This window comes from Hesperophylax consimilis, chromosome 23 (assembly GCF_061612785.1).
Source record: "Hesperophylax consimilis isolate HC1 chromosome 23, BYU_Hcon_1.0, whole genome shotgun sequence".
In the NCBI taxonomy this organism is placed as follows: domain Eukaryota; kingdom Metazoa; phylum Arthropoda; class Insecta; order Trichoptera; family Limnephilidae; genus Hesperophylax; species Hesperophylax consimilis.
The window spans coordinates 5,867,321-5,879,676 of NC_142858.1; the positions used below are offsets into that span (position 1 = coordinate 5,867,321).

The window sequence follows — 12,356 nt, forward strand, 5'->3', positions numbered from 1 at the left end:
ACTGAATTACAAATGGAAATTTCCGTACGTTTGCGTCGGCACAAACAAACTGTATGCAATAGCTGCGTTCCACATGACGTCATTAGGTTTTTTCCATTCGTTTTCTCCGAACGCGCCGGCTGGCATTCGGAACGTGCGTAAGGAATTTGTTCCGTTCGGAACTAAAACGAACGTGTGCGTCAGTTAATGTATTTTCTACTGATTCCGTGCATTCGGATGTCCGAATACGGAAAACGAATTCGGAAATCGAATACGAAAAACGTATGTATGCGGCCAGCCTAAATGTATCGGTATTTATTTTCTATATTCATACTTTCTTAGGGCATGCTCATTTCACATTGTATTGTCTCTACGAACAGCGTGCGCCTGGCAAAATATTATAATATACAACACAAGTCATAAATTATTACAAAAATTGTTATTTATTTTTTTGTATTTTAAATAAAAAATAAAAAAGAATTATAATAATTTGTTTTTTCGTCTGGTGTTTTTCAGTTTAAATTTTTTATTTTTTCTTATTTTCTTCTTAACCACAAAAACTGACAGACTGTTGGTGTGTTACTTGTATTTTTTTATGATTGTTTATTTTGTTTTTCTAGTATCTATATAATTATACATTTTTAAATTTTTTTTTATTATTCAAGAAATGAACATTAGTTAGTGGGTTATAACCTAATTATCATATATTTATTTTTTATTTTATTTAATGTAAATAAATGATCCAAATAAAAAATAAATAAATTAAAAAAAAACAATTGAAATAGTGATTGGTCAAGTAGTTTTAAAAGTAAAAAAATAAACATGAAATCATATACATATTAAGTTTGATGCAAGCTAGTAGACAATTTCCAAAAATATGTGAAAAGTTTACTTGGAGAAAAATACTAAAAAGTAACTCTTTTAGTAAAAACTGTGTGAAATTTTGGCTTACCCATGTACAAATCTGTGAGATTTTCTACTAGGGCCCATTTCGGCTCCATGGAGACGTGGTTCTTATCAGCGAGCAATCTGGCGACGTATCCACAAGTCATTTTCTCGTCGACTAGAAGGCTCTTGGAGGACCCATCGACTGAAAAGGCTTTGATAAAGAGCTTCTTAACGGAAGCCTCTTTCATCTTCTCGAGGGCCAACCGGATCTTCTCGGCTTTAAGCTGCGAAGCCGCATCCTAAAAGAGAAGAAAAAAATGCTAATTAAAACGAGTTTCATAAAAATGTGTCGTAAAAATGATTATATACTTTAACATTACACAATAATGCTACGTAAAAATTATTATATACCTACACATTACATAAATAAGTAAAAAAATTATGTTGAGCTTTTTTGAATTCGAGGTTCTACACATTTCCGGTGGTAAATTTATCGTTTGAATTTTATTTATTTTTAGCTTACTTTGGAAGGGTGCAGATTCAACTGCAAAGCTCGATTTTTGTTGCCGGCGCTTGCCCCACTAGATGCCGACGATTCACTGGATAACATGGACACCTGAAATTAAGACAACAAAACGTGTTTATTCGTGCAATAACAGGATTTCATAATAATACCATTACGAAGGTATCTATTTGACAGTCGCGCACAGTGACATTTTTCCCGGTTTAGTTGGTATTACAAAGTTTTTTTTTTAAATTTAAACTGTTACTAACTGTGCCAAAATACCTATGCGAATAAAAATAGTACAAATACATGTGTTGGTTATTATTTCTAGCTTCATAACACTATAAATTAAAGTATCTTCATATTATATTCGGTGCTAATCACGTTGTGCCTTGTAAAGCAATGTGATAAGACCAACATAAGCTTTAAAAAGCACATTGTGTACAAAAAACAAAAGCAGAAACTTATTTATGAAGCACAAGTGATATATATTAAATATTACACGAAGTTAATACAAAGAGAAATGTTACAATACAAGTATTTGGCTCAAAAACAATAAAGATAATGTCATGTCATGACAGGAACAATTTGATAGAGTTTACGACTTCTGTCACATCAATACAAAATATTAATAAAAATATTATTATTTAAGTACTGTAATAAAAATCTGTGTCCTTCCACAAGCAAAATTAAATTGAAACAAAAATTAAATTTTCAAATCTGTGGATCAAAGCTAGAAGCGATGTCAAATTTGTGACTTATTCAGGAAAGGTGATTGTGTGTGTTTATTTCGACGTACATTATATTTGACGGCCGGCATAGTCCAGTGGTAACGCATTGGACTGCCATTCCGAAGGTCGCGGGTTCGAACCCGGCGTGCGCAAATAAATTTTATTTGATTAATTTGTGTTATTTCACAATTAATTAATTAAAATAATATATAGTATATTTGCGGCACGTTCCAGAGTGGAAGATACTACCAGTATCGCCCTGGTGTAAGACCACCATTCAGAATTGAAACGTTGCTCCAAATGGCTTTAGCCGTGTTTAGTGACTAGATCTGAATAGCCAGGTACTTCCCCACCTTCCTCTTTCCCTTCCCCACTTACCTTCAGCCTCACAACATCCCCCAATTGGGGATGCCATAGTCTCACTGGCTCCAGACGGGAGCAGTTGGGACTCCTGTGAGGTATTCACTATAAAAAAAAAAATATATATATATAGGACATCATTTCGCTCATCTTGAGCAGGTGACAGGCCCAAAATGACATTTTTGAGTACATTTTGATCCAACGACCCAAAGCTGACATAATGACGTCTAGCATTACCCCCAGCTACATATAATATATTCTGCTAAGGATCCACGTCTCAATCTTAAGCCACTCATAAGATAATATCCCAATGCATCCCAGTTTAGCATAAACCGTCTTCTATTTCTGGATAAATGCGTCTTGGGATTAGTTTTCGTGGGGATTAGAAGTGTTGTTAGAGGGGGCGAGGGGTTCAGTACGGAAATAGCCTCACCGTGTCACTAAAGGCGGAGTCATTGTCGGGCGAGTCGGTCCTGTTGGGGTGCAGCGAGGGGACGGAAGTCACGTCACTGCAGGTGCGCGAGTGGGACCGGAACCCGCTGCTGGCGATTGAGCGGCTTTCCACTGAAACTGAAGAAACTAATTAGTATTACACCCACTTAAACTTAACTTTGTTATAAATTTTATGTTTTCCATAGAGCTGGGATTCGTCTCTAATGCATATAAAGCGCGCTCTACACTCGCGGCGCGAACGGCCGCGAAGTCCGCGAAACGCGAGTGTGGATCTTGTTCACGCCTTCACAATCTTCGCATTCGCGCTTCGCGCCATTCCCCGATTTTTGTCGGTTTTTTGGCCCGCGACAAAGGGTTTGCGGTTTAAAGCCGCGAACAAGACAGAAGCTTTGCGAGTGTGGATGGACACAGTTCACGCGCGGATCGCGGCGTATATTCACGGCGTGAATTCACGGCGCGACTTCGCGCGCGAGTGTAGAGCCAGCATAAGGTAGGCAGATAGTGTTTTTTCCGGAAATACTATGTTGAAGTTTTTAATTGCGGAATTCTATTGTTTCATTTTAACTATAACATTTTTTAGCGTGCTCTAAAACTTTCGAATGCTGAATTGTTGTCAAAGATACCATTTGAATTCTACTTTCTACCCATCTCCTTTAGCCACACAACATACCCCGATTAGAGATGCCATAGTGCTTCTGGTTCCGTAGACTAAAGCCCAGTTGTTTCGCAAAAATTCAAATGTAATATTGTCATCGATTGTGTCATTGTGTCGATGAGGGTTACTATCCATCAGATCGCCAGCCCATCGGTGGCGCAAAGTGGAGGACGAAACGTGAACAATGTTGAATTGGTACATGGAATATTAGAGGAGTAATTGAATGACAAGCTTGCAAATAGTATGCCTTCATGGATCCACGAATCCATAGTTACGGGAAAAAAATACAGTGAACCACCATTCGACAAATCGATTTTAATTAAAGTTCGTCTACCATTTAAAGAAGATAGTGGATAGGAGGGAATACAAATTATTGGTTTGAAAATCTGTTTTTGATAACTTGGCCCTATATACCTGCAAAACAAATGAATCATAAATAAATATTAAACTGACAAGTGTTATCATTACTGACTTTTAACCCAACAAACCTAATTGAACCAACAAGCTTAAGCGCGTCTCGTACGCAGATGAGAATCTGATTTACCGTCACTGGCCTATAATCTAACCTAATATGATTAAACCAACTTGCCTAAGCGCGTCATATATATACATAAATCACACACCAGTAATCAGAACTCATCACAAATCACAGTTATTGTTGTTGTTAGTATTGGGTATTGGGGTGGTTGAATTGGGTGGGTAAGTAAAACCATTACCAAAATATGTAACTAAATAACAAAGAAAACAAAACCAATCAATATTATTATTTGTATGAAATCACAAACACAACAACCTAAAAGATTCCCGAATCAAAGAATTCTAAAAGGCAACGAAAATACTATCCGCTTATCCGCCTTCAAGTTGCGGAAATATTGCGATAATATTACATCCAGGTGAATTCAAAGAGAATAATTAAGAAAAAACGGAGAAAAAAACTCGTTTCAAGTTACGTAAAAAGGATGACGACTATTCAATGAGGTCTGAAATTAGCTCCGGCATTTTTAAGCTCGAAAATAAATCTTGAACATTTATTATTTTCATTCAAAGCGCCGAAAGGGAAAAGGTTGAAAGAAATAATATTTCTTTAGAATAAATCACGCTTTGAAACTTGTCGAAAATGGAAAAACATTTATTATAACAACAAAGTAAAAAAAAATTTGAACAAAATTTTGTGTCCGAATCGAAAATTATTTTCCAGAGAAATATTTTGTATTTATGTTTAATACTAACTCTGGTTTCGTTTCGGTTGGTAAATTTAGTTTTAATTTTGTAAATGGAATTTATTAATTTGTTGGTTTAATGTTTTGCAATTGTTCTAGCTTTGGGCAAGAAATTATATTTATCTACAGAACTCGATTACAAAGCTATTCTGAATAACATAATCTACGTGTTCTATTTAAAAGCAATAGCTTAAACACCTGTGAATATTCAATAATATTTTCCATTGTTACTTTTTAGGTATGTTTAAAAAACAAGAAAAAGCATTGTTCGGTGAATAATAAACTTTTCAATAGATGTGATAATAATATTATCTATTTTGTGTAAATAATGATGTTTAAGGAATATATTCTTTATATACAAGAGATATATTATTACTGACCATTAAAACCAGCTAAACTCTTGAATTGACAGAACGGTTGGTAAAAAGGAGGAATTCCCATGAAGATAAGATACGATAAAAAATGAAGAAAATCTTGAGGTGGATCAGGTAGGCTACACATTGCGATATACCCATCATGGCTTGTCCTATTTCAGCATATCGCTCGCCATACTCAGGCTTCATAGCGAAGAATCGAAATAATATACGTTTTTTATAGATTTTGTTTCAGGAAATAAAAAAGAACAAAAATGATGAATCCTGTGACAGACCACGCTATATTTTCGTGACCAGTATTGAATTTTGGAAGAATTCGGAGACGCCCCAGAAAGACATTAGCAATAGCAAAGCATTGAGGGGTCCACTAGTTCGGAACCGCAAACCTTGAGGAATTTGAGGAAAACTTTGTATGTTAGGTACGGTTAGGTTAAGTTGTGTAAGGTTAGTTTATGCAGCGCTGTGTGATGCTTAATCAGATTCTATTGTGCATGCGAGCCGCGCTTGGGCGTGTTGGTTCAATTATATTAGGTTAGATTATAAATCCGTGACGGTAAATCAGATTCTCATATGCGTACGAGACGCGCTTAGGCAGGTTGGTTCAATTAGGTTTGTTGGGTTAGAAGTCAGTAATGATAAATAAGATTCGCATCTGCGTACGTGACGAGCTTAGGCAGGATGGTTTCATTATATTAGGTTAGATTATAAGCCAGTGACGGTAAATCAGATTCTCATATGCGTACGAGACGCGCTTAGGCAGGTTGGTTCAATTAGGTTTGTTGGGTTAGAAGTCAGTAATGATAAATAAGATTCGCATCTGCGTACGTGACGAGCTTTGGCAGGATGGTTTCATTATATTAGGTTAGATTATAAGCCAGTGACGGTAAATCAGATTCTCATCTGCGTACGAGACGCGCTTAGGCAGGTTGGTTCAATTAGGTTTGTTGGGTTAGAAGTCAGTGATGGTAAATCAGATTCTCATCTGCGTACGAGACGCGCTTAGGCGGGTTGGTTAAATTAGGATAGGTTGTGTTTGACTAATTCAGTATCTCACCTGCTTGCGAGACTCGCTTGGGCGGGTTGCCGGCCCTAAGCGCGCGCGTGTCCTCGTCGCAACGCGTCTCCAGCGCGCACAGCTCGCCCAGGATGGCGTCCAGGTCCACGTCCTGAGAGTCCTCTAGGTTGGCCATGGAAAAGCGGTACGAGTCGATGCGCGGCGCCGCGATGTCGTGCGACAGCGGTCGCAGTAGCTGCGACGCGTCGCCCGGCCCGGCGATCGTCTCCAGACCCTGACAAATAAACAAACACACATTGTAATAGGTATAACAATTAAGTAATTAACAGTTAAGAATAAAGGGTCCGTTAAAAAAAACCGACAGCATGCGAACTTCTTATAAAATATTAGTCATTCAGAATACATCTAAAACACGTGTTCTTTTCCTAGTAGATATAAGTATGTGTTCTGCCGTCCTAACAAAACATTTAATTTTGACTGATACTTTGTTAGGAACTCTTTCAATTCATTCGTATATCATTGGACTCGCACACCAATTTTTAGCACGAAAACGGATAACTTGACCAGATTTTTAATAAATTAACAGTATTTCATATCAGTAAGTTTTTTCGGTGTATTACTGAAAGTGGTTCGAAAGGGATATTACGTAAATACAAATATTAGCGGGAGCGCGCTCATATTAAGGCTCTATTCTAAGTGTTCAAAAAGGGAAAGAAGATTACTGAATATGTTTGAAATGGAGATATGTAAATGATAAAGGGAGTGCCCTAATGTATATAAAAAAACCATTAGATGTAGTTAATAGGCATAAGTGACCGTCCTGAAAATATTTAATAAAACAAGACTTATTAAAAATGGATCAAAAAATTATTGACGTCTGAGTTAAGTAGCATTTAGGGAATGCAATCCTGCAAGAAAATGTCAATCCAGGTATTTGCGGGACTGAACAATCTTAGTCCCGCTGGATCCAGGTATTTGCGGGATCCAGCAGAGTGGACTTAGATATCTAATCAATCGTATAATAAATACCTAATACCTCGATCTACCAACCTTGTTTTTAGACTTTTAAATTAATACCTATAATAAAACACATGTTCTTTGGGACATTTTAAATGATTTATTAATAGGTATACCTTTAGTTAGACATGGGTAAAGTTTAAGTCATAAATTGGCAAAGAATAAGATAAGACATAAATTTACATAACATACCCGCCTCGGAACAGATTTTGTCTAGTGAGGTGGGTAAAAGAAATCTATGTACACGAATGAAAATCAGATATGTGCAAAATGGGTACCCAAAACCATTTGAAATGCAAAATGGAAATGGGTCAAAACTTTTCCATTTGAAAATGCAAAATGGAAAATGGTTTTTAGAAAAGCATTTCAAATGCAAATTCAAAATACCTATTTTCAAAATGCATTGAAAATGCAAAATGGTTTCTCAGGTCAAACAATTAAAATAATTATAGAATTTTTAAACAATTTTGTCATTTAACAATAGACATCAATGTAGAACATATTACATGATGGTAAATCCAAAAACACCACGACTACAGATTATGAAACCACAAAAAATTTGCGCGGGACTAATGTTGCCAATGTAAAAACATAGAAACTGCTATCTAACATTTAATATTACAGCGTCATGGCCCCATGTTCAGTATTTTTTGTAAGGGTATCACTCAATTGCCAGGGCTTCTACCAAAGAGCAATTTGACAAATGTAAATTATCTCTCATAGCGAGGTTGAGGACAGACTGATATTTGGGGCTTATGAAAAAAGATAAGTGGAGATAGTAGGAAGAATGTTGCAAAAAAGCATTTAAAATGGAAAATGCATTGAGAAAAGCATTTAAAATGCAAAATGCAAAATCGTTTTTAGGAAAGCATTTAAAATGCAAAATGGAAAATACCCTTTTTGCATTTTATTTTTTCCATTTGAAATGGATTTATTTGAAATAAAACACATCTCTGATGAAAATAAAATAAACGCCCGTATTGCCGGCACTGAAACTGAACCTGAACTGAAACTTAAATAATAACGTTCACACGATAAACCAATATTCTTGTGCAATGAGCATCGTCAGTTTAATTAAACATTATTTTGGAAATAGCTTCGTAAAAAAGTTAAAGTATTAATAGTGTCATCTGATAAACGTCTTCTGATATTGGACACAAGGTAGCCAGCGGCTGAAAAAGCTCCTTCAGCTTCCACGCTGGTTGGCACAATAACCATTAGCGCATTGTAAGTGAATTGAAGGTATGTGCCTTTTAATCCACCGGACTCGAAGTAATTCAGAGTAAGTGAGGGTAAATCTGTAGTTGCTCTCTTTCAGCTTTAAAAGATCTTGAATAACCATCATGTTTAGTGTCTTGCCGTAATTCATAACCATTAATTTGATAGAATTAGACGATGTTGGTAAGTTAAAACCCCCGGCTTTAAAAAGATCTCGCAAATCCGACGAGGTACAGAAAACTCGGAATGGTAAACCATCTTTAGACACCATTCGTGATACCCTCTTTTCGACGATATTGTTTTCGCTTGAAAAATGGTCAGTGATTTTATTTGTTGATGGTTGAGGTTCACAATGAGCCGATGTAGAAGAACTGGACGTCGATGCAGTTGTAGAAGCTTCTCTGTAATCCCGACAGTCCAGCGGGATCCAGCAAAATTTTCGACCGAGATTAGTCCTGCAAAATGTCTGCGGGATCTCGGTATTTTGGGATTCCGGTATACCGGGATTGCATTCCCTAGTAGTATTTAAAGAATCAATTTCTTTTAATACACATAAGATGTTGAATAACAGAACCGGTGTGTTTTTAATAATTTTTGAAGCATACTTAGCGATTTTTTCAGAGGAAATTCATATAATTAGTTTTTCAACACGGCATCTGAATAGAGATGGAGACAAAGTTGTGTGACCTCTTCGAACTGAGCTGAGATTCTTAGTAAGAGAGTTAAGTAAATAACAGTTTGTCGCTTAGCAAAGATTGCCTAGTATACGGAGAGCAGTTGTTTTCTGGCAAGCTTTAGAATTATTTTAACGAAAAAAATCAATTCATCTAAACGTACAGGGACATGTATATTCATAAATGAAGTTATCGCGTAAGACTGAACAATGGCATAAAAATAATCTCTAACAGCTTATGAAATAATCATAAATTTTCATCAGATCGTTAACAAACTGGTAAATCTGTGTTCTGGCTGATGAGGGTTGGGATTAAAAACATGGTAAAGTGATTAAAAAAGGCAGTCATCATTGGCTTGTGGACCTTAAACAGAATTCTAAATCAAACTCCAGCCTTTGTGCATTTATAACTCTCGGTGGAGAATACAACAATTCTATTATTTTGATTAAAAGTGAGATTAAAAAACTTTCGATCAAAAAGGAGATTGTCTTTGTAGTTAGACAATGTATTTGCTCGCTTTGCCTGTACCATGTTCTATGTTGGTTATTTGTGCCCGAGTTATAGGATTCGAGGTCAAATATTGACGAATTAACGTATAATAGTACTTATAACGAGAAAACGCTGCAATTAAAGAAACCAATAATAATCGAAGCCACAATAAAGCCACGAAGAAGTTAAACTAGGTCTTCGTTGCCACAAGAAAAGCCACGAAAAAAAATGCAAAAATTGAATTGAATGACCACTGTTTTCGCCTCATTATATTTATGTAGGTATTTTGTATGCATAAACTTTGTGGAATGCGTATGATTGAAAATATCCCTTCGTTTCGGAATAAAAAAGAAATAAAAGTTTAGTTATGATAGTTCCCTTTATTACCACACGAATGCGATGAAGGTCAGACAAAGACGTTAGCGATAATCTTGTTCATCTTCCCATATATTTAAGGCGAAGCACAACAAAAAATGCGTCATATGTTTTTTATATGAAAATTTGATGTCTTAGAAATATTTTAGATGCTTTGATTTACTGCGAGTTGAACACATCTTGAAATAATCGAGAAAAATATAAAAAATCAGGCCCTTAAAAAATGTTTTAAATAAAATCTTCTACTTAGGAATTCGTTTGCGGTTACGGTTTTATTGTATAATGTGAAAAATTATTCTTTAGAAACAAATCGAAAATATTTAAATACTAATTGTGAAAGATCTTCTCAAAATAAAAACAGAATTTCTCTCCATGTTTTTTTTCCCACATAAACGGGAAGCGGGATTATAAACCTTATAGCCTTCTACATAATGAGTGTTAATGTTAGCGGCCTGATTCCAAATGTTATACGACGTGATGCGTCTTAATACGAAGACACCATAATTATAGTTAAAGGTTTCTCAAATTTGCAAGACCATTGATATTCTAGGTTCTCCAAATTTGTTTGGGTGATGTTTGAAGATCGTAATATAATAATATAATTGCTCAAAGAATGTACTAACACCCAATTACACAATTTACGCATGTTTCCGAGGAAGCGTCAGTAGCGTGTGTTGTTTCTAGATGACTGTTCGTGTTGGATAAATATCAGATATTATCTATCTGACCGATTCGCGACTGCGGGACGACTCCAGAGTTGTGGATTATAACACAAAATGACGTACGGTAGGTGCGTAAGTATCACGATTTCAGCTTGGCCAAGGTAAATGTCTAATTTAATTACTAATTGCTATCTTCAGCTGTCCTAAACCGGAGGTAATACACAGCCCCCAAAAGAGAGTTGTGTTTTACATCACAGTTTACGTAATCCATAAAAACAATTCGGTAGTTCATCTGCATAAAAAATCATTTACTTATTTTTAAAGATGTTAAACAATATCTATCCAATTTAAAATAAGCTTCGAGTAAGGACGTAAAAAGTGCATTTTACTGGAAAGGGCTGCAATAGTGTATTGTGTATTTGAGTTACGCTCGATTTTTTAATACCTCTTTTACCATTTTGCATTACTTACTCCCGAGAAATGTCTAAAAGATTTTTTTCTATCCACGAAATTTAATATAATTACCGCTAAAGCTTTACAAATATATACATATGTTTAATTTAATTAATTTAAATTTAAAAGAAAGGCAAACATTCCCAGGTTACGAATAACAAGAAAATATTTAATAATCTCATAATACCATCACAGTAAGCGTAACATTTTGCTTGTGTCATGATGGATGCCAGCCGAGGAATTGAACTCACTACGCCTGGGTGAGTCCCAGACGCGATGCCAACTTAGCCACTATCATATAAGATTATCATAATATAAGAGAAATATGAAATAAGCCGGTAGAAATCTGGAATGCGGGTAATGAATGACTGCTGGGCGAAGATGGGGGGCAATGCCAAGTCAAGAAGCTGGTAACGCAACAGTATGATTTAATAATTACTGCGAATTCACGAGTAACCAACTGAAATTCGATATTATTATTATATTATTCCTCATTATAAAGCTATTCTAGGTTGCTTGGTTCTAGGTCTCAGCTTAAATTTAAATAATCTCTTATGAGAGGTCGTTTCTTCAGTATTCTGTTATTAAAAATGGTTGGTAAGAAAGATAGTTTAATTTTACAATAAAACTTTCCACACATGAGTCGGCGTCGGTTTCAATATCAGAATTATTAAATCGAAAACCCTCTTCAAAAGAATAACAGCGGTAGATTGTTACTTGCGAACGACGACCGAGGCGAGGCGAATAATGAGACAATATCGGGTGTGCAAGGGTGTTGAAAAATAAAGATTGATTGAGAAATTGATAGGTGGCAGTTAAGTAGTCCAGCGTGGAGAGTAACGCGAGAATGAAACATATTTAATGTAGGTACAGGGTGTTGAGGGACGTACTTTATTTTACCACTGATTTTTGACATTATTTGGAGTAAGAAATGGAAATGAAATTTTGGTCTTCAGTAACTTTTTTTATTTCTCTAAAAAAACAAAAAAATCTTCCACATCCCGTCACTGGACACTTAGATGAGTAAACGACGAACCCCTCTCCTCAACTATCTCTGTCCAATAACTACTGATTTTATTAATGTTGTAAGTTGAAATATTTAGGTATTTTATCATAATCTCAAAGATTCGAGGTATGAGCGTGGAACACTGTGTATAATGGTACGTATACATTTGCGAACTTAAACGCGAACTGAGCCACGAATTACGGGAAAGAAACAAAGCAACTGCAAGGGGCGTTTCGCGCCATTTATATTCATTTTCGTTCTTTTCCCACAAGTTGAGGTTCA

General features: G+C 35.8%; 1 protein-coding gene across 5 annotated transcripts in view; it reads right to left on the reverse strand.

Moving 5' to 3' along the window:
* The window catches only part of LOC149412267 (uncharacterized), a 284,347-nt gene that overhangs the window by 14,741 nt on the left and 257,250 nt on the right, over positions 1–12,356 (reverse strand). For 4 of the 5 annotated variants that reach the window (XM_089645793.1, XM_089645790.1, XM_089645794.1 and 1 more), the window contains 4 exons: positions 6,220–6,454; positions 2,897–3,033; positions 1,391–1,483; positions 932–1,166 (listed from right to left, as the gene is read on the reverse strand). In XM_089645793.1, the coding sequence (XP_089501919.1) occupies positions 932–1,166; positions 1,391–1,483; positions 2,897–3,033; positions 6,220–6,454 (700 nt within the window). The remainder of the gene's footprint in view (positions 1–931; positions 1,167–1,390; positions 1,484–2,896; positions 3,034–6,219; positions 6,455–12,356) is intronic. The other variant, XM_089645791.1, reaches the window with a different exon arrangement.